This window comes from Rattus rattus, chromosome 8 (assembly GCF_011064425.1).
Source record: "Rattus rattus isolate New Zealand chromosome 8, Rrattus_CSIRO_v1, whole genome shotgun sequence".
Classification (NCBI taxonomy): Eukaryota; Metazoa; Chordata; class Mammalia; order Rodentia; family Muridae; genus Rattus; species Rattus rattus.
Window position 1 is genome coordinate 43,200,743 of NC_046161.1, and position 22,360 is coordinate 43,223,102.

General features: G+C 49.5%; 1 protein-coding gene across 2 annotated transcripts in view; it reads right to left on the reverse strand.

Annotated features, from left to right (window-relative positions):
* Positions 1-22,360, reverse strand: part of Zbtb16 (zinc finger and BTB domain containing 16) — a 179,530-nt gene that overhangs the window by 55,442 nt on the left and 101,728 nt on the right. For both annotated transcript variants that reach the window (XM_032909267.1, XM_032909268.1), the window contains exon 4: positions 4,762-4,848. In XM_032909267.1, the coding sequence (XP_032765158.1) occupies positions 4,762-4,848 (87 nt within the window). The remainder of the gene's footprint in view (positions 1-4,761; positions 4,849-22,360) is intronic.

Below are 22,360 nucleotides of genomic sequence, written 5' to 3' on the forward strand. Positions count from 1 at the left end.
TCCTTCCTTCCTTCCTTCCTTCCTTCCTTCCTTCCTTCCTTCCTTCTTTCCTTCCTTCCTTCCTTCCTTCCTTCCTCCCTCCCTCCCTCCCTCTCTGTTTCTCTCTCCCTTCCTTCTCCCTCCCTCCTCCTTCCCCCTCTCTCTGAGTCAGGGTTTCCTCTATGTCCTGAAGCTTACTATGTAGACCAGGCTGTCCTTGAACTCACAGAGATCCACCTGCCTCTGCCTCCCAAGCTGGGATTAAAGTTGTGCACAACCACACTGGTCAGTAATATTTTCAATATTCCCTTGGAACCCTTCCCCTGGGCCACCCTACCGTGCGTGCGTGCGTGCGTGCGTGCGTGCGTGCGTGCATGCGTGTGTGTGGGTGGTGTTGGGGGTTACTCCAGGCTGCCCTCAGATTTAATATATAGCTGAAAATAATTCCTGAGCTTCTGATCCAGCACCTTCCACCCAGACTCTGGGATTACAGACATGCACTACCGTGCCCCGTGTATGCGGTGCTGGGTGGGCACGGAACCCAGGAACTCATGCTGCCAGTAAGTCCTCTGCCGAGTGAGCCCGAACTCTGACTCCTGAACCGTCCTTTCAAAACCAGAGATGCTGAATGGAGTTCACAGGTTCTTTCACTGACCATAAGGGCAGCCTGAGGGGTACTAGAGGGCTCAGCAGGAAGTCCCTACCATTAATAATAAAGGAAGCCTGCCACACATCAGGAGAGGCTCCGGGTGCCACAGGCTCCTGTCCAGTGCCTATTATGCACTGGGAGGAAGCTGAAGCTCTTAGCTTTGCGCACGGCCTATACCCAGCTTCTACCTTGGCCTCTCATTCCAACTTCTCCGCCCTTCACCCTTAGTTGTCTCAACCTTTACTGAGAAATTCGAGAGAAGCTGCTTAGCATCCACTGCTTTATTGCCACCTGAGCTGACTTCTCTCAGATGGAGCCTCTCTACTGGCAGAAAGCCATGAGGTATCTGAGAGAAAGTAAAGTTCCCAGATCACCCTTGGGTCCCCAGTGTTCCTACCAGGTTACACAGCCTCCCAGACACGTGCTAAAGACACAGGAGGTAAGCAGCAAGCCCCTGGGCCTGGCTGAGAGTCACTACCTTGATGCTTGCCCTCAGGAATGCTTTCCCAACTCTGGTTTAAAAGGAAGCCCTGCTTCCTGCTGCTGTGAATTTAGTCCAGATGGACAGAGTAAAGGGATATGACAAAGTAGAGTCAAAATTCCTCAGTTACCCCAGGTCAGAGTTCCTGAGTCTGTGTGGTCCAACAATAAGAAAGTTCTACCAGAATCCAACCTATTCTTCAACCTTTGTCCCCTCCAGACCAGTAGTTGTTTGTTTGCAAGATGGCTGCCACCAATTCTCTTACAGGCTCTTACCACTTGCCCAGTGAGAAGGGAAGTCTAGATTTCTATTCCTTTAAAACGTGGGGCTGACCTGGGACCATTTTAAACAGCAGAACAGAGCAGAGGTGAGACTGTGTGTTTCTGGTTGTTTTTCCAGTTGTAACGGAGCTGGTGTCATGTGTTCCCTGGTTTCTATAGCCTGAGGTCGTGTTCTGTAGAAACAGACAGAGGCTGCTGTGCTGCTGACAAGCCAAGCTGGAGGAGTTCTAAGTAAGATGTATGGGCAGAGACGTCACCGAGATACACACCCCAGGGTAACGTTCAGAAGGTGCCAGCCCCAGCTATTCCCAATGGCAGTCCATGTGAAAACCACCCAGTTGAGCCCAACCAACCCTCGAAACACTTGGCTTTTCTAAGGGGCTGCTGGAGTGGTGTCTCACATAGTGACTGAGATCTAAGACCTGTGTTCTCTCTGGTCAACTCCCAACACAAGGCCCACAGTCCTCTTCCACACTTAATAATCAAGTCACCAACACTCTAAACGCCCCAGTGCGACTTGGCAATGTAGCTCAGCGGTAGGTTGCATACATAGCAAGCGTGAGGCCTTAGAACTCTGGAATTCTCCCCAAGATCCCCCAGTGGACTATCTTCCCCCCTTCTCTATACAAGCTTGTGTATGTATATCTACCTATACGTGTGTGTGTGTGTGTGTGTGTGTGTGTGTGTGTGTGTGTGTGTATGGGGGGGGATAAATGAGGTGACAGATGTAAAGTACCAGTTAAGTGTGTTCCTGACAATGACAGATTACATATGCATACACATACACATCCACCCAGCTTTAAAAGCTACGATACACATGGCATGCAGTCTATCTATACTTGCAAAAGATACAGTTTATTGGTTCTTAACACATTACATAATCATCATCGCGGTCAATTCTAGAAAATGTTTGTCTCCCCCAAAAGAAACTGTATCCCTTAGCAGTCAATCCCTATTTATTCCTGACGTCTGCAGTCCCTGCCACCTACTAATGTACTCCAGGTCTATACGGATTTGCCCATTCTGGACATTATATATGAATGAAGGCCATATAACACACGGACTTTCATGTCAGGCTCCTCTCAACAGGTGTTTCTAAGGTTTAGCCATGCCGTAGCATGTACCAAGACGTCAATCCATTTTACAACTAAACCGTTCGCTGCCCGTGGATACCTCACCTTTTGCTTACCTGTTAACTGACTGACACTGGGTCACCTCGACCTGATGGAAGCTATGGGCATTCACATTCAAGTTTCTGCATGGACACAACAGCTTCATCTCTTTTGGTGGACGGGAAGGAGCAAAACTGCTGGGCAATCTGGTATCTCTATGTCTAAGCCTCTTAAGAGCTTCCAGGTGGCCCTCCAAAGTGACTGGGCCTCCCTCTCCCCACACGAGGGCTCTGGTTTTTCCATACCCTCAGCAGCACTTGCCGCTATCCCTGTCTCTTCGGCGAGCCACATCCTGATGGGCTGAGAGGTAGCTCACCACGGTTTCACCTGCTCCTCCCTGGTGGCTGCTGACACGGAGCACCCTTTTATGTGTCCTTTGCTACGTCGACCTTTGAGTTTATGTGACATTTCCTTTGCCCATTTTTTTCTCTAGTTATCTGTACTGGGTTTTCAGCTTGTAAGAACTCTTTTGTATTTTCTAGCTAAGCACTTCACATGTGGTTTGCAAACATTCCCCCCCCCCCCTCGGGATAGTTCATCTTCAGTGTCAACATGGCTGGATTTGCAATCGCCTGGGAGACACACCGCTGGGCCTGTCTGAGAGGCTGCTTCCAAGGAGGTTTAACTGAGGAGGGACATGACAGACCTGTAGCCTCAGACGGTGAGCCAAAATAAACCCTCTGTCGGGATGCTGCTTTTCTCAAGTACACTGTCACGGTGCTAAAATAAAACGAGTAACTAGCGCACCGCTGAGAAGAACGCCTAGCACACAGGGAGTCAAACCCAGGTTCCAGGGCTGAGAGGCCGGACCCAGCTCACTGGCCACTCCGCTCTCCGTTCTTCTTAAATGATGAAGCCCTGCCTGGCCTTGAGACCTTTCCAAGTGCATGTCCCCCTGCTCCCACGGCCATCTAAGCAGCTCACCCCTCACCTCAGGCCTCTGCTCAAACACCACCTCCTCAACGAAGCCTTCTTCCCTGGCCGTTTTATCTGAAACACCACTTTTCTCCCTCTCCTTTCTTCCCCACAGCACGTCTGCTTCATTTTTTCTTGGCAACACCCACTTTAAATTGACACTGTATCATATGCTTGTCGGTCGTACTGTGTCCCGGCAGCAGCCTCAGTTCCATGAGAATCAGAACTGTCTGTCTCGTGTGTATGCTACCATATCCCACATTCCACTAGCAGTCTGGACACAGTGGGAATGCAAAAAGTATTTATTAAATTGTATCAACTACTGCCTGCTAAATACGTATTATGAGCCAAACATTCTGGGAAGCACTTCCGGAAAAATCATTTTATTGAATCCCACAAAGCACGATTTGACAGGCCCATATAGTCACCCCTCCTACTTTCCTAATTGATGAGAAACCCAAATAAAAAGAGACTAAGTAATTAACCCTTAGTTCCTTTTAGGAATTGCCCCAATCAGGATGAAACCTGGGTACCCCAACCTCTGAAGGATCACACTTAACTCCTGCTCCTGCCCTCTTTCAAGAGTCCCTTTCTTCAGTGTTGACCTAAGAGGAGTCTCCTTGTTAGTTTACAGGGTTCCTGAAAGACTAGCCAAGAGGGATCATGGGAAGAAAAGAGAACGGTGCCTGGCACAGCGTGAGCAACCGACCAGTGTGAACTTTGGCCATGATGGTGACAGAGCTGTCAATCAAGGTGACGAGATGATGCTGACACAGTGCAATCAGCACCGGGGAATCTGAGGAGCACTCTATGTCTGTCGGTTAACACTGTTCAAATACATCCCTGTGTGTCGGTGGATGTGTAGAGGTGATGACTCAAACTGTTACAGAGGGAGGACCAGCCACTGTGGCTACACCAGGGCTTCTGAATTTCACCACAGAGTGTGTGAAGGGGTTTCCAACCATTAGCGAGGGGACCTTAGGCCACACCGCGGAACCCTTAGGTCCTTAGCAAGAGCGTGCAAGACTCTTTGGGAAGGTGGGAAGCTCATTGGCTTGTTCTAGACAGAATCTGGGCCTAATTCAGAACAGCTGGTCTCAGAACTGTCCTCTCTGTAATGCTTGCCCAGCCTCATGGACAGGAGTCTACACAAGACCATTCCCATCCACAAAGACCCTGGACATGATGATACCGTGTTTGGCAACAAGAGGATGTCACCGAAGACCCTGACCTCCTTTGTGCTACTATACTTGATGGTCAGGGAATGAAGTCAGGGACACTCACCAGTATGGGTCTGTCTGTGTGTCTCCAGGGCATCTTCCTTTGAGAACTGGGCGCCACACTGATCACATACAAAGGCTTTGGCACCCGCTGAAAGAAAGAAATGGTTAACATTAGAACCATAGTCCAGAGGGTGGGGAGTGTCCTGGGTCCTAGGGGAACACCCAGGAGACCTATGAAGATTCAGACTCAGATAATACATAGGCCCAGTAGGTAGCGCAGACTGCCTTGGACAGGTTCTCCCCGAGGAGGAGAAAAAAAACCAGCATGACTGAGACAAATTAAGACAGTCTAGGTAAGACACCCCGTGATGATGAAAGGTCAGCTCTGCTGGATTTTGAGGATTATGTCCAAACTCCTCCCGAGGATGCACCCAGCTCTTGCTGGCATACTTGTTCATGCTTCTTCTTCCACCTCAGCTGTGCTGACTCTCTGAAGGGGCTGCCTTCCTCCACACTCGTCCCCGTTCTTCCTGCCTCCTCTGCCTCCCTGTGTCCCTTAGACCTTAAATCTCCAGTCATCACTGAAGCCTCTTCTTTGAGCCTGTGTCCTCAGAGCCTGGAAAGGTGACTCATCTTTCTGTCGCTACTACACCCTGTGAGCCTGACTCCCTGAGAAGCCATTATCATCTTGTCTACAGATGTATCTGCCTGACTCACGGTGGGCGCCTATGACAAGCTAAACTCCATCAATATTCTTAGAGCCAAGCAGGAGCCATATTCACAGAGCTCAAAGCAAGGGTGGCAGCACGTCAGCATGAAACAGGACACCACTGGCTCTGTAGCTTTCTGCATGTCACCTAAGGGTCGCCAGTTTCAAGTCTTGGTGCTTTTTCTTCAAAACATCTTCAATATGGGTTGCTCCACTGTGTGGGGACCAACCCCACCTATCCTGACCTTTGCAGTATCATGCCTGAAACACCGGAAGACTCGAGGTTGGGTTTACACGGTCTGGTCGTCTACTGGTCATCCTCACATAACTCCTCACCCCTCTTCATATAAGAAACTTCCCGTTTGTACTGGTTCTCAATCCCTTCGTTTTACCTCAGGGTCTTCCATAACCTGACCCAGTGAGCCAAACAACTCCACAGCCAGGCTGCCCCTTAGCACCTTTAGTCTATACCTGGCTCCCCTGTGTCTCCGTTCTAGGCTCTCTACTGCTTATTCAATGTCATTTCATGGTCAAGACTACGCATCAAGGGCACCTTCCAGCTCTCTCTGTCCTGTCCCTTCCGATCTGCTCTGTACTGCTCAAAGTGTCCGAGCTCTTCCTTTTGTGTGCCCAAGGGTCTTGGTAAGTGTCCAAGTATACCTTATAGCCTTGTAACAGAAGAGCCGGACATTTTTGCACGTTGGCAGCCCCCACTGCTTTTCTCCATCCACCTAGGATTTCCCATGGATTTCCTATATACCAGGCTCGATGCTGAATGCTGACCATACATGACTACATCAAGTCCTAACAACAGCATCTGGAGTCTCCACCACGGCTGGACCCTGTTCAGTGCATGAATAACCACAAACTCAGAGAGGTTAGGGACGTGCCAGCCGAACACGGAACGGAGGGAGGACAGAGATGTCACCTCTACAGCCTGGCTTCTGACATCTCAATCCTCCTTATCGTCAGCCTCTTCCGTCTACAAAGAAGCCTTATGGATAACTAGGCAAGCACCTCAGCGCCTCGCGACAACTTAACAAAACCAAATCCCATTACCCATTTTATATATCAGGGTTTCATGTCAAACTGCACTTGGAAAAAACCGTTTCAGTACTTGTTTTAAAAAAAAAAATCAAGGACAGACATGATTGGACAGACATGGTTGTACACGCATGATTTGTAAGGTTAGCACTCAGGAAAATGAGGCAGAATGGATTATAAGTTTAGGATCAGCCTGGGCTACATGGTGAGTTCCAGTCATCCTGGGCTACAAAGAAAGAATTTGTCTTGAAAGAATAAATTTAAAAATCTGTGCCTTAGGGAATAGGAATCAAAACACAGAGACTTAAGCATCAAAGAACGGTTCTTGTCAATGGTTGAGTACAGAGCTTTAGTGCAAGAGGATCCCAGCCTCACTGGCCCCCTATTCCCAAGTAACAAATGGGCTATCTGTACCCTAGTTTGTGCTCAGCACAAGAGCTGACTGGGTAACGGAGTGAAAGCTCTCCAGGGCAGGTATGATGGTCCTGAAGAGACTTCAGAGTAATTACCGTCATGGGCCTCAGGTGACTGGGGCTGAGTTGTACCTGGAGGCAGGAGAAGGCCTGTGACAGCCACCTCTGGGTGTCCCCGAAAGCCACAGGATATTCTCAGGCCAAGCACCTGGCCCAAGGCTTACAGAGCTTTGAAAATGAAGCCAAGAAAATGTCTGTGAGGATGGTAGCAAAACGGCATCTGTGTGTTTGGAGATGACGGCTAAGACCACTTTCATCCATGTTCTGGGGAGGGAATACACAGGAAATACTTCAAAAGGCGGAGAGGGTCAGGATGGGGAAGGTGGGGCTGGATGGAGTTCCAGCTCCCTCACAATGAGCAACTTCCCCTCATCCTGAATCATTAGCCGTCAATGATTTTCTGTGGATTTGCGAGGGATCTGACTCTCTTTGGTTCTGTCTGTTCTCACCGCTCCCTAAAGAAAGACCGGGAGGGGTGGGCACCTCATGGGCTCCGCCATGGCTTTGGAGCCCTGTAGTCATAATCCTAATCGAGTTAGGAACCCAATAGTGCTGCGAGCTTCAAAGGGAAGCTGCGTGGAGAGGTTCTGAGAAACAGCCATCAATGGGGCTGTAGGGGGCGTCTCACTTTCATGGCGGATGAGCAGAGAAAGGAAGGAGGGGGAGGCAGCGAAGGGCGAATGTATACTATCACCCAGGGTTCAGATGGAGATAAAAAACAGACAGCACATAGCATCTACTAAATGACTACTTCCTCAATCCACAGCCTGACCATGTCTGGTGGCCTTCAAGGTCCCCCTCACTCGGCACTCACCCAAGTCACGACATTAAGCTCTCCCCAAGGGACTCCAACTCAGCCTCCATGTTCTACTTGGGACCACAGACGGTGGCTCCCACTGCTGGCTCCCTCCCAGAGACACTTGCACCCCAGGCTCTCTAGGGTGAGGATCTGAGACCATGGCAGAACGCGTCTGATGAAATCCCCTCTCCCAAGTAGGCTGTACGTTAAATTGTCTCTGTAATGGCTGGCTCAGAGGCAGAAATATTTGGCAGCCCTGAAATTAAAAGTGATAAATTTCCTCGCCGAGCCTAGATCGATAATAGAGGCCTCATCTGTTAATCAATAAGACAGTCTCTGCCTGTTTACTGTGCATATGTTGTTCACTGCTGCCTTCCATACAATGTCAGGTTTGCATTCAAAGCAACTCAAATGTGGATAAGCCACACGGCCACTCCTGAAACGTACCACAGCGACATCATACAGCCTCTGACACATTTAGAAAGCATCAATGGAGAGGGTGGGGGATCGGGTGTTAAAATTGGCCACGCCAGCGGAGAGTGGGTGCACATGGGTCTCACAGCATCGTTTACCCACACAAAATGCCCTGGGGCTCAGCCCAGAGCCAAAAGGACTCCGGGGACCACAGCTCCGAAATGGTCATGACTGTCACATCCTTCCCACATGAGACTTTCATGGGTACCCATCAATAACGCCAGGAGTGGGTGGTAGTGTCCTCATGGAGTTTATGATCAAGACACAAAAGCATTTTGGAAGGGAGAGAGGGAGGGAGGGAGGGAGGGAGGGAAGGAAGGAAGGAATAAACAAGTCAGGTAGTAGTGTATGATACAGAGCCTCGCTAGGGTAGGAGGAACAAAGGGCAGGGCTCATGTTTTAGGGAGGGCATAGCAGCAGCCTCCGATGAGTTGGCATCTTTGTGAGGAAAGAAGAGGAGAGGAAGCAGGAAGAAACAAGGCAGCTGCCGTGAGATAGCCTCTTCACAAAGAAAGAGCAAGGAGACCAGGCTGGACAGAAGTAGGGGTCTGTGAGAGGGGCAGCAGGCAGAGTTGAGAAAGGGACCTTAAATGGAAGAGGGTCAGTAACAGGAAGGAGGGGGCTGGACCCATCCAAGCCTTCTGTCAATCACAGTGAACCAAGGAGAACCAGGGCCCAGGCCTGAGTCAGACACCTGATGCTGTGGACATCACTCAAGTCTGACTCTTGTCTTCTCGCCTTAATGAACCTAGGGCTTCTCTGGCTAGGAAACGGGTTTGGCTCTATCTGTCTAATTCTCTTTAATTTTTTATTACATTTTAACTTCCTGTGGTGGGGTGGGATGGGGCATGCTACAGAGGGAATGTGACGCTCAGGTCTCTCACTGTGTGGGTCCCAGGGATAGGACTGAGGTTCTCAGGTTTGGCGACAAGTTCCTTAATGCAGAGTGCCATCTCACTGACCTGTTGTTTCTTTGAGGCAGATGCCAAATATTAATAAAAACGAAACTCCTTGCTGCTTAGAGACCACCGGTGTTGTTAATACCTCCCAAGGTGACCGTGTTATGCTAAGGAACTTGGAACTTGGGTCCGATGGAGTGGTTCTAATTTGGCAGAGGAACTCAGCAGCTACGACACTCAGGGAGCTCTAACGATGAGCACGCCACGTCATCTGTAAAATGGGATCAGGTAGGTCCCTCAGAGAGTTAGCAAGTGGGTCAAGTGGATTGTGGGTGGAACCAGAGGTCCGTACACAGCAGCTACGCCGTCATCACCACCCAGCATTCCTTTCAAGCACTGCCTTTTTTGTAATTAAGGTATGATTGGTTTTACTGAGATTCAATGCAATGGTATTTGAGGGCCATTTATTCTATGTAAGGTGAATCTTACATCTGTAAAGACATTAATTCAAAATTAATTCTGTCTCTGTCTCTGTGTCTCTGTCTCTCTGTCTCTGTGTCTGTGTTTCTGTCTGTCTCTGTCTCTCTCAAAAGGGAGTGATTGTTTTGTTGAGAGGAACAGAAAAATCTGTCATAGGACCAATACTTCAGCATCCACAGCAATTCAGTTATTCAACTCTTAAATCTATAGCCTCCTGCTTCCGGTCTGCTTCCGGTTTCTATCCCGCCTTCCCCAGCACACTGTAAGCTCTATGGGGGTAGACTTTGGTATACAATTGGCCTGGGAAGGAGACTGTGGGCACTGAGAACACTGCCAAGCTGTTGATTTGAGTGTGGCAAAATCCTGACTCTACCTTCTGGGCTCTCTACAGCCCCTCTGTAGAAACTCTAGGACATGTTTGTTTCTGACTGGGACTCAGGAAGCTCGAAGGAAAAGAAGAAAGGGTTAGAAAAATGGGGCTCCCGTTTCTTCTTGGCCCACTGTGCACCTCACAACAGCAAACTCCTTCCCTTCTGTATATTCCCATCCCCAGGCAGACTTCCCTCAGGAGACCAGGATGGATACTCACTGGCTGGCAGCGATTTGCTTTGGGGGACACCTCACCTTTAAAGTTAACCTGGGGAGTCAATAAGCCTGACTGTTAGAGACAGACAGACAAACAAACAACTTTGTTCCTGCCAGATTCCCAAGGATAAGGGCCAAGAAAGCTCTCAGTATCACACTGAGGTAGAGAGTTGCCTGAATAGTCAGGGTTTTCCACTATTTCTCTTCTGTGCCCCGACTTCCTGGTACCGCCCAGGTTAGACAGAGGCCACAGGTGAATGTAAATAGATAAAGGTTTGGTGAGGAGAAAAGATGTAGGCACTACAGCTTGGCTGAGGTTGGAGCTAGTCTAAGGTTTCAGCAAAGGGAAAGGGGGGTGGTCCCACCCTGAACCCCCACCCGCCCCCATATTCCTGAGTCACAAGTATCAAATCAAGACCGGTCAAAGGCACAAGCAAAAGCACAAAGATTTCCCCAAATGCTAGCATCCCAATGGCAGCAGAGGTGAGGCCCAGTGGAAGCTGGGACACTCCCACGACGGTCTCCTCCTCTGGCCTAGTCTTTTTGGCAAAGCACAGAACCTTCTCCCTCATCTTCCTAAACCAAAAATGGGGCGGGGAGTAGGGGTTAGAGATCTGAGTATCTAGAAATCAGTAAAAGATACTACACGCATTCAAATGCAGAGGGATGTCTCTCTAGGGAAGCAAGGCTGAAGCCAAAAGAAAGAAAAAAATTTTTCAAAAACCCCTCCCTCTTCAAAGCCTCCACAACCCCCAAGCTAATAATAATCTTTGAAAAAGGAACCGCCGAGGGGTTGGGGGTGGGGACATCTAGTGCCTTGCCAGCATCTGATGTTGAGTAGTGTGTCCTTTTTTTTTTTTTTTAATTCCTCTCAATTTTAAAATAAACATCTTGAATGTTCTGATGAGATATGCATGCCTGCTTACATAAGGAAGTACAGAGTGTACCAAAACAGCAGACCCAAAAAAAGCCCAAGCCGTCAGAACAATGCGTACAGACTCGGGCATTTTACAACAGGCCACGGTGTACAGTTTTATTTACAGTACCTCTTATCAGACAGAGAACAGCACACTGGCTGCCAGTTCCAAAGGCCAGCACTGCGTGTTCCTTCCCTCAAGGAGCTGTGTACTCCCGGAGAGAGCTGCCTGCAGCCTCACACCCGCTTCGCTCTCCCTAGCTCTCGCCTTCTCCCTTATCAACAAAATAAAAAACCCGGGAAGGATCAGTTTTTGCAAGGGACACAGGACAGCAAAGGAGGGACAGGTGGGCAGATGCCGCCGAGTGGAAGCCCATCAGGCCCAGGGTGGCCCGGGGTGTGTCTCTATGGTGCTGTCCTTGACAGCAGTGTGGACACTGGCCATACTCACTGTAGCACAGGAGGTAGAGGTGCCAGGGGTGCAAGGTCTCGAATCAAAGGTGCAGAAAGCCAAATGTGTGTCTGGGTGTGGCGGGCGTCCTATGAGTTAAGTGGGGGCCGAGGGGAGATCCAATTGTTGAATTGGGAAAATGCTGGTACCCTGTGTGGAGCTCGGGGTCCACTCCACACAAGATGAAACCTTGGGGTGGGTTTGGGACAACACCAAGGCACTGCTAGATCTGAGAGAACAATGCTAATGTACTACTGTAGCTGGAGGAGCAACATGGTGCCCAGTGTCCTCAGAGTTTGTAGGAATCCGAGAGTCTCTGTCTCAGATCCCATAGGAAGAACAACACCTCGTTCCATATTCTTCCCATGTGAAACCAGAAATGCTTTGAAAGAACTTCTGCCATAGTTCTTCGTTATCAGAGTCTATCCTGATGGTGTGCGGATGCATACACACACACACACACTCACACACACAATCACATGCACACACACTCACACACACAATCACATGCACACACACTCACACACACAATCACACGTATACACACACAATCACATGCACACACACACTCACAATCACACGCACACACACTCACACACACAATCGCACACACACACTCAGAATCACATGCACACACACACTCACACTCACATGCACACACACACTCACACTCACAATCACACGCACACACACTCTCACACTCACACAATCACATGCACACACACACTCTCACACTCACACACTCACACAATCACACGCGCACACACACTCACACATACTCACACACACACCATACAGTAGAAAGCTGAATAGTAATGCTATTAAAAACATGCATTCTAGAGTCAAAGAGAGCTAGGTTCAAGTCTCAACTCAACCGTCCCTAGCTATCACCCTGAATGAATGAGTCGTGTCCTGTATGTACCAGGAACAAACTGTAACAGTTAGGATACATCTTTTCACCCCAGAAAAGTGAAAAGAGAGAGAGAGAAGTCATCTACTCTGATGATTCTTCAGTCAGCAAAAGCGTCACTAAGCACTGTGCTTCCTACAGGACCCCAGCGCAAAGCAACAATTTCAAGGACAGACAGGGTCTGGGAAGTCAGGAACGAGGAGCCTCTCCAGTCTGTTCCCGTCATGGGCGATGCTTAACATCCTCACTAGCTTCTAGCCACCCAGAAGGTAACACGCAAGCCCACTGACTACTGAATTATTACAAAGAAAACCCAAACTGATTGTAAATCAATGTCTCTCTCTGTCTCTCTCTCTGTCTCTCTGTCTCTCTCTCTCTCTCTCTCTCACACACACACACACACACACATACACACACACACACACACACACACCCTCACACACCCTCCTCTTCCTTTTCTTCAAGTCTAAGAGTGCCGATTTGGAGCGTCTCACCTGACTATAGTCTCAGACCCTCTTCCCCCAGGTATCTCCCATGACTGGATAATCAAAGCCCGTGAATGCCTCCTACTCTAAGAGCTATGGAAGGTGAGGCATCCTTCCACGCACATTACATACGTATTATACTGGTGGGGACCAAGGCTCAATGGTGGAGCCCAGGGAAGTCCTACAGTGCCGTGACGTTGGAGTCCTTGCATTATCAGTGGCACAGTTTAAACGCTGAAGCCTTACATCTCTCTTTTCACAGAGACTGTTCCCTTCATACAACAGTTTAAATAAGAAACTGAAGAACCGGAGGCAGAGTAGGTGTCCCCAAGTCATCGTCACTAGGGTGGTGACAAGCTAGTTTCATATCCTCAAGCACATGAATAACAGCCCCCAGGTTTGTACCTCCTTGTATCCTCAGATCCTGAGAGGAGAGCCCATTACTGAAAGTGAATGAATGGCTTAGGTAGATGAGACCCGACCTCGATGCCTTCGTATACACATCCCACTGCTTGGGAAAGACGACAAGTCCACTTTCACGCAGTCTGGTAAATTACCAGCTCAAGAACAACTAAGATGTCCCCAAAACCAACAAAGAAAATTCATCCCGGATCTCCATCACCACCTGGGCTGTTAGAGCATGGGTGAGCCTTGCCTCCCACTCTGTAAGTTCTAAAGTTTACGAGAGAAAACCTAAATGGAGTGGGGTAGGAAGAAATGCATCGGGAAGGTCACATCGAAGAAAGCGTGATAATGTGTACAAAGGGGAACGCTGACTGGCTGAATCCAGTGAGGTCTGGGTTCCTCAGTTCAGCGAGGAAATCTCCCTGGTGCAAATACTCTGATCTATCAGGTGGACTGATGGAACAGGGGGACCAGAGTCCAGTGCTGGAGCAATCATTAGCCAGGGCCCAGGATGCACCGAAAAGGGCCACAATGGAGGCTGAGTTCTGAGCACCAGGGACACAGGACTTTCAGGTGTTGGAAGCGGTTTTACCTAAGGGAGTTGACACTGCTCTCTTTTTTAAAACCAGGGAAACGACAACAGGAATTTCAGTCATTTTATATGATACAAAAAAACCCAAAAAAACAAAAAACAAAAAACAACAACAACAACAACAAAAACAAGTCTTCCTTGATGAGCTCACTTTGGGATGCTCAGGTGAGCAGTTCAGACAAGTGAGAGGGTTCTCCTGGCGTCAAGCATCCCCGAAGCTGTCGGTCACCTGAGCCTCTGACCTCCTCTTATCGTCCTTAAACACCACACTCCTTCTGTAGAACCCGCAGACTCCTTGATCCCAGGCTGATATCCTAGATGCATGTGAGCACACACACACACACACACACACACACACACACACACACACACACACACACACACACACACCTCTGCATGCACAGATCATGCTTCTTGGGGTAAAATTCACAAGGCAGTAGAAACAAAAGGAAACCAGCCAGGTATGGGCACTCAGAGGGAGAGGCAGGAAGAATCCCTGTGAGTTTGAGGGCAGCCTGGTCTATAGAGTGAAACTCTGCCTCAAAAAGGGAGTGGGGGAGGAGAGGAAACCAGGGCTACTCCAAAGACGCCAAGTCAGGATTAGAACCCTGCCTATCCTCTAAAACGTCAAGCTTGTGTGTGCCATTGCCACGGTCCCAGCATTCCCTGACGCTCCCACTGAGTTTGGACTAATGTTCCAGAAGTGAGAGGCTTGCCTCCTGCAGGAGCACTCTAGTCCTCCCTTCCTGTTTCTTCTTTTCTCACCTAGGAGGATCTTCTCATAACATGTAGATCCATTTGGGAATCTCTGTACAGACGATTCTCATATCCCCTCTCTTTCTAGAATCTTCCACTCTCTCCCTATTCCTTCCATCTCTCTCCAATGCCACTTGCAACGGTGTGTGTGTGTGTGTGTGTGTGTGTGTGTGTGTGTGTGTGTGTGTGATTTCCCTTAAGTAGTCATCATATTTCAACACTTCTCTTCTAGAAATGCCACCTGGAAGCAACACCCAGGTCTCCCCAGTGTCCAAGCTAAGCTGTCTCCTCCAACATTCTCCTTTCGGCATCTATGGTGGCAAAATGCCCTGTCAAGAAACAATAGATTTCCCTCAAAGTAGAGAAGTGGGCTCTCATGTTAACAAATGACACCGCTCTCAAAAGACTAAAGCAGACATGGTTGTCTTGGTTGACCTTCAGCTACCAAAAAGTCGTTCTGTTTCACTCCTGGACATCCCTGGTACATGGGGGGCTTTCTGAAAGCACCCTCCCTCAGGGTTCCCCCACCTCCACCTTCTCTGATGATACTCAGGAGCATTTACTCACCCCCCCTACTGAACCTTTTACCTAGAACAGCAGATGTCAACAGGGTAAGGGCTAAATAGGTTAAACTTAGGCCTGGCAATCCATTCTAAAATTTGGAGCTGCCAATCATTTAGAATTAATACTTTCATTTTCTTTTCCCATCCCCTCTCTCCTGGAGGATTCTTTGAATGAAGAGAGAAGCAACCACACCACCTTTGCTGCTAATGACCCTACTCTGGAGGCAGCTAGAAGAAGCCCCTCTCCCTGATCTCCTTGCCTCTACTCCCACTACCCCACCTCAGACCTTGCACCCCAAAGGCCTGCTGCAATCCCTCTCCCTTCTTCCGACCCTCTCAGTGGCACCTAGAGGCTGCCAGCCTTTCCAGGCCTGCTGTGGCTTTCAGAAAACAGAGTGGGCCTATTTTTAGCCCTTCTCAGCCTAAAAACTCCCCAACACCCATTCAACTTAATCGCTTTATTGAGGACAAGAAGTGAGCTCTCTAGCCGGGTGCTTCTGATGTTAGGGAGTAGTAAAAAGTTCAAACCGGTTAGAAATGACACTCATTGGCTTGCCTTTGGTGTTTCTGCAACCCTAATTGCGGTTCCAGCCATGGATCTAAGGAACCTTGTAGGTTGCAGAGTCTGGCTCCCTGGCCCCCTGCACCATAATTGAGGTGTTACATTACAACCCCAGCACTGCTGGCTTCAGGCTCAAAATTCAGAAGGCTTAAGGCGCCACATTTCTCAAAACAAAAATATTGCCTGTCACAATTAATGTCCATCTCCCCAACTGGGGGACATGACTGGCGGTTTCTGGTTCACACTCTACAAAAGGTTCAGGGGGTGTGGGGGACTATGTCCAGGGCAAAGCCCACGGCATTATTAAAGCGCTCCTGACAACTAAAATGACATCGAATGGCTGCATGAAAACAGAGCGGTTTGTTTGGTGTAATTAGAGGACCTGCGAATTCGGTGCGCGCAGAAAATAGACTGTTGGCAGCGCTTCCACACGCACCTCTGCGACGACGGTGACTTCCAGAGCAGGAGGGTCAGCATTTGCAAGTGGGCAAGCGGTACCGCTTGGAGCTGGAGAAGTGGTAGCTCACAGAGTTGAGACAAGAAGAGAGCATGGCTCTATCCGCAAAATATGGACTGGAGAAAGGCCTTACGAACGTCTGGGGAGCCAAAAGCTCCCCCCTCCCCTTTCCTTCTCTATTTGTTCTGGAGACAATCCTGGTTAACCCTGCTACTCATTATGTGATCTAAGCTAGTTTCAAACTCACGATACTCCTCCTTCTGTCTCAACTCCTAAGTGCTGAGATTCTAAAGCATGTGCCTGCCACCGTGCCGGGCTGGACCCCACCCCACCGCCCGCCCACCCCTTATCCTTCTTAGGCGAGGTACCTGAAGCACCTTCCTCAGAGTCCTGCGTTTTGAAAGGCAGAGGCAGAGATGCTCCATTAACTTTCCTAGCTAATTTTACAATTTAACCAAACACCACACTTCTGCCTCCATTCAGCCGGCCTCTGACTGTGACAAAGTTATAATTGCGGAGAGACGGTGAGAACAATTCAGTCCAGGCCGGAGGCTCAAGGCAGAGGCTTGAAAACAGCACTGGGAGGGAGACTGGCTCACTGAAAAACTGAAAGAAAAAAACCCGGCTTTACAGAGGCCCCCATGGCTGTGCAGAACTGTGAAGGAAGGAAGAGAGCCAGGCCTGGCCATGTGGTGTCAGAAGATGGAGTGCCTGAGTGACAATGACTTCCTGTCACCTTGTGGGGCAGGGACTATATTGGGAAGCCTAGTTACATGCTGTTCTCTTAAGGGCATGATTCAATGCTGATGGGTGGCAGGCCAGAGGCCAGGCAGGGCCACCCAGAGGACAGGATCATGGCCATGCCCTAGGGCTCCTTCCAAAACATATTCAAGGTCCAATTGGCACCTGCTAAGCCCAAGCCCTGAGGGGAGCAGCCCCACTCATAGCTCCTGAATCTGGATAGCGGCAGGGTTCAATGGAAAGATGTCCTGACAGAGGAAATATAGTCACCAATAAACCACAGTATAAGAATCCTTCGTGCCTAGCTGATTCTAGTCTTTTAGACTGATGCCTTACCCACCTGCACTGGACAGATGTCCAGACAGACACAAAGTAACCATCCACCTTATTACCTGTGCCCAGCACCTGCCCTCCATGCCTGGGGAAGACACTGCCCTGGTCCTATTCAACCACTTTACTGCTGGGTCATCTCCCAAGTGGAGGACGCTCCCCTACCTCCTCCACTCCACGACGTGTGACTCCAGACCCCAAACCTCAATCAAAACCAAACTAGCTCACAGCAGGGCTCTACCAGACATACTGGGCTGTTTCCATGGAAGAACTCAGGCTAGGGAGAGCCGTCACCCAAGACAACAGCTTGCCCCAAAAGTCTCACATCCGGGCTTTGTTTGTCCCAGGCTCATTTAAAGAAAGCAACTGAGGAAGAAGACTCTGGGGGGGGAAAAAAATCAAAAGTTTCGGGGTATTCTTCTCTCTTTACCTGGAGTTACCTTGTTACTGGAATGACTGTGGCCTTGCATAATTACGCCAGCAGAACTCAGTGCCGAGCCGAGGAGCTCTAGGTGCTCAATTAGCTTCTAATAGCCAGCGAGAGAGCTACAAGGTTTAATCCGCCTACCCCAGAAGGCTTTTTATCCCAACTACCTAATGAAAAGTTTAGAACTCTAGATTTTTTTTTCTTTTTCTCTGGCAAGTGAAAGACTTCTGTTCCAAATGGGCTTGGCTGGGGGGAAAGAGAAGGGAGTGTGCCAACTACTGGGGCCGGGATAAGGGGGCTGAATCTGGAAGAGGCACGTGTGTCCTACTGAATCCCGGACCCAGCCAAGTCCCTACAGCAGTCCTCGGTCCTGCCTTCATCCCAGGGGAGCCAGCCCAGTCTTACTAATGCACACGTGAGGGCATTTGCCATGTGACCTAAGGAGACGGTCTGGGGTTTGGGGTGACGTTCACTTGGGAGAAGTACTCATGGACCCTCCATTTGTCCTCAGGGTGACCCAGTAGCTTCAATTCACCCAAAGGCAATGCTGTAAGACCTGCACTCACAGACTGAAGCTTGCAGAACTGCCAACCCCCCACCCACCCCCATATCTACCTATCTTTCCCTCTCTCGGTTTGCTTGAGATTGCCCATAGCTCCTTGTGCATGCTGGGTAAGTGCTCTTACTAAAGAACACACTCCCGGCCCTCAGCCTTCTAATGTGAAAACTGGCCTGTAATTCTCAATTCTCCTGCTTCTGCCTCCCAAGAGCTGAGATGCCAGATGATACCGGGTGCCAGATCCCCACCCACGGGTCCAGACCCACCCGCCCATGCCAGGCAGTCTTCATTTTCACTGGACTGCTTCTCAACTGGTGCCTAAGGAGGACCACTACACACTCGAGTACCTGAGGACCCTCAGGGGGATTATAAACCTTTGATGTTCACTGTGGACACCAGAAGCAGAAGTGCAGAGGTCCCTGGCTGACTAGTCCTAGCTCAAAGTTGTTCTTGCTCCCTTCACCATGGAGAAGTAACCCAACCCCTCCCCTCATGGCTGAGCTCCTCCTGGACACTACAGCCAGAGGATCCCACTCTCCATTTAAATACCACCAGCCCTCTTCTAGACTACTCCCCCCGCCCCACACACACACCCCACACACGAGAAATAGTCTCATAGCTTCAAACTCCCATGGCGGCCATTCGTTTCCCTTGTGGGGACACAGCCTTCCCTTCCCACTCTTATAGCATCCTTTCAGTTAACTCACTAGCAAAAGGCAGGTAAGGCAGTAGCACCAACTCTCATGCGCCCTGCCTGGGTCTGCACACACTGGCCCTCAGTCCAGCTGCTAACAGCTGAGTTCATACATGGTATTTGTTCTCCTCCCTCTAAAACAGAGCCACATGTGGGTCCGATCCAGAATAGCAACTCAAACGAGTTCCTCTGCTGGCTAACCTTCACGATCTGGCTAGTGATGATTTCACCCCTCCAGAGAAGGTTCCAGCACCCCTAGCGTGCGCCTGGAGATGACGAATGAGTAGACAAAACATTCTCATGTCAAAGGGCCCAGCTCCACTGGACAAGGTCCGAAAGGCCAGGGAGACCACACCTTCATGGTAAGCCACACTCCATGTACTGGATGTCTATGGGCTTAAGAGCATCCCACATGCTCCCTCGTTCCAGAGCGCCAGCCCTTGGTGGCTATGCCTTTTACTCCCAACCCAGGATGCCTTCCCCAAGAGACGATAGGAGACCTCAGGTAGCTAGCTGTCTCTTTCCCTCCCTCCCCTCCACTGGGGCATGGTGACAGAGAGGAGTGAAGGGCACGCCACTGTCAAGCTCTCTGTGAAGGTGGGGCTGCATGCTGACTGACCTATGAACTGTCTAGTGATGCTTCCAGAACCATCTTCCTCCAGCCCCCCCAAAGCAATGCAGAAGAGCGACTGAGTCAGGCGATCCCCAAACACAGGCCGCCCTGGCTCAGCAGAAAAGCTTGAGTCACACCTGCTCCCGGTGGCTGGCCCAGTACAAGGCTCTGGAGCAGCAGCCAATAAGGTGCTTCCTACCTCAGAGCCTCAAAAGACTAGGCCTTCCCCATCTTTGCTCTCGGTCTCACCTCCCCAGTCTCTAAGGCACCAGTAGCCTAACAAACAGATAAGCAAGAATGTTGACAGTCCACAGTATGGAACCAGGGTCAGGCACAGGGAGAGATCCAGTAGGGAGCCAGCTCTGCCTAACCCCCCACCCCAGGCTTTCTGATCTTAGGCTCAGTAACGATACGTTAAGCCTCTGTGTCCTCATCTCTAAAGCAGCACCCAGGCGTCAGAAAGACAGCACTTCACTATGCTTGGGACACAGCAGGCCCAAGTAAATTAAGTGCCTTTCTCTGTGTCCCACTCTGGTACCGTGCAGCCAAAGCCTTACTTTTATTCAGTAGACATTTACTGATGGCCTACTGTGTGCTAGGCTGTAGAGAGGCAAGGAAACAGGATAAGGTCTCTGCCTCCCTCTTCTGGTCCAGACAGCTGATCCCAGGGCTGGGGGCAGCAAAGGAACACCTCCATTACATCTCCTGCCCCACTCCCACCCATTTGCACAGAAGGACAGGCTCTAACCACCACTCGGGGTTTCTATGCTAGGTGGCACAGTGAACACAGAAACACACGAATCCCATGTTCCCAAGAAGCCTAGGTTCGAGTACATGAAAGGGGCAAGTGAATGAAAACCTCCTAACCGAGGAAGGTGACAGGTTACAGGAGGGGCGAGCAGATGGCTGAGGGCAATCAGACAGAAGATGCTTCCTGCACCGCCCAGCCAGGCGCGCCCTGGGGCTGAGCCGGCTGACTTTACAAGATAGGAGAGAAGGGACCAGGTCTCCCATCCTGGCTCTGTGCCTAGCACGGGAGACAGGCAGGATTTTATTTAGAAACAACTACAGGCGGGTCGGAGCCTCGTCTGGCAATCCCTAAAACTTCCTGGACAAAACCAGTCCCATCCTAAGCCCAGCGATCTATGAGGGGCAGGAGAATCACCGAATGGCTACCCCCGTGACAGAGGAGGAACCTTGCCCAGTAAAAAGGAGGGTCCCGTCCTGTGGAAGGAGGGGCTGAGGGAAAGGAGGGGCCTCGGGAAAATATGGATGAGGGTGGGAACAAACCAGCCCAGGGAATTTATGCTTTTGCAGTTGTTTACTACCTAATTAATTCAATCATTTCCAAAAACAATTTTATTTATGTTCTGTTTACCACATCAAAAGTGAGTGTGGGAGCAGGGATCCTAAAATGCTAAAATAATACCCCAAGGCATCTATTTTAATCAGTTACAAAAAATTTAAAGGGGCTAAGGGGGAAGAGTTAAAAAAAACACTATCTCTGGGTTTTTTTAATATATATATATATATATATATATACACACACACACACACATACATATGTATGCACACACGCACGCACACACACACACATATACACAATCTCTCCCAGTCATGAGATGAGAGAGAGAGAGAGAGAGAGAGAGAGAGAGAGAGAGAGAAGCAGCCGAGCCCTCTCTGAGAGCCTTCCTTGCTGCTGAAAACCGAGCTTGTCAAAAAAAACAAATCCATAATGGCCTGAGGCTCCTCTCAATCTATTTTCTGCTCAGCTGGTTTTAAATGAAGTTATTATGAGTCATTAAAACACCCGCAAGCCAGTGGAAGTCAGCCAATTACAATTTTAAATTTAGCCTGTTCTCTGCCCCATTCTCTTGTTTTCTTCCTTTGCCCACAGAATGCTGCTTGCTGTTATTTTCCCCCCCTCCCTTCCTTTATCCAAAGTGGAAGAGACGGTTATGAAAATGCATACTACTGCACACGGAGCAGAACCATTCATAGGAAACCAAAATTATTAAATTAAAAAAAAAAAAGTCAAACTTCCGCCCCCTGCCAAAGTCAACGCAGAGTCTCCGCCTCGGCTCTCTGGATTCCTCAGAGAAACTCTGCTCCGTTGGCCTGAAAGGTCAGAGGCTATTTTGAAAATGAAAAGGTTCTTCACTAGGGTCTTGTTGAGAAATACTCCTATCCATCCATCCATTAACTTGTTCCTGTAGGAATCCAAGTGAGTGTGTGTGTGTGTGTGTGTGTGTGTGTGTGTGTGTGTGTGTGTGTGTGTGTGTGTGTGTGTGTGTGTGTAAGAGAGGAGGCGGGGGTGGGGTTGCCACCAACATCTAAAAATTAACAACCACCAATGAATGAAGCCCAGACTCAAAGGTAAAGCCTGGGCTTTGCAACCAAACACAAGTCAGTGGCAGCCACTAGATAAGGTGCGCTCATTTTGTTTTTAAGTCTGCAAGGTAATGGCCTGTGTGGGCCCATTACAGCAAAGGAACAATTTTTAGTATTTCATGTAAATGATTCGTCTAGGTCTCTCCACACACACACACAAAAACACAAGTGCACACGGTGCCTGGTGAAGATTCTGCCCCTCAGTTTTGGCTTTTTTTCTCCAGACTTTCCAACAAGGAGCTACCTTCTTAACCAAACAGTCCAAGGTTACCCCGCACCTAGCCTGGACCTGATGAATCTTTGAGTTCCACAGAGCAAACCTTAAAGCTCTACACGCACCTCCAT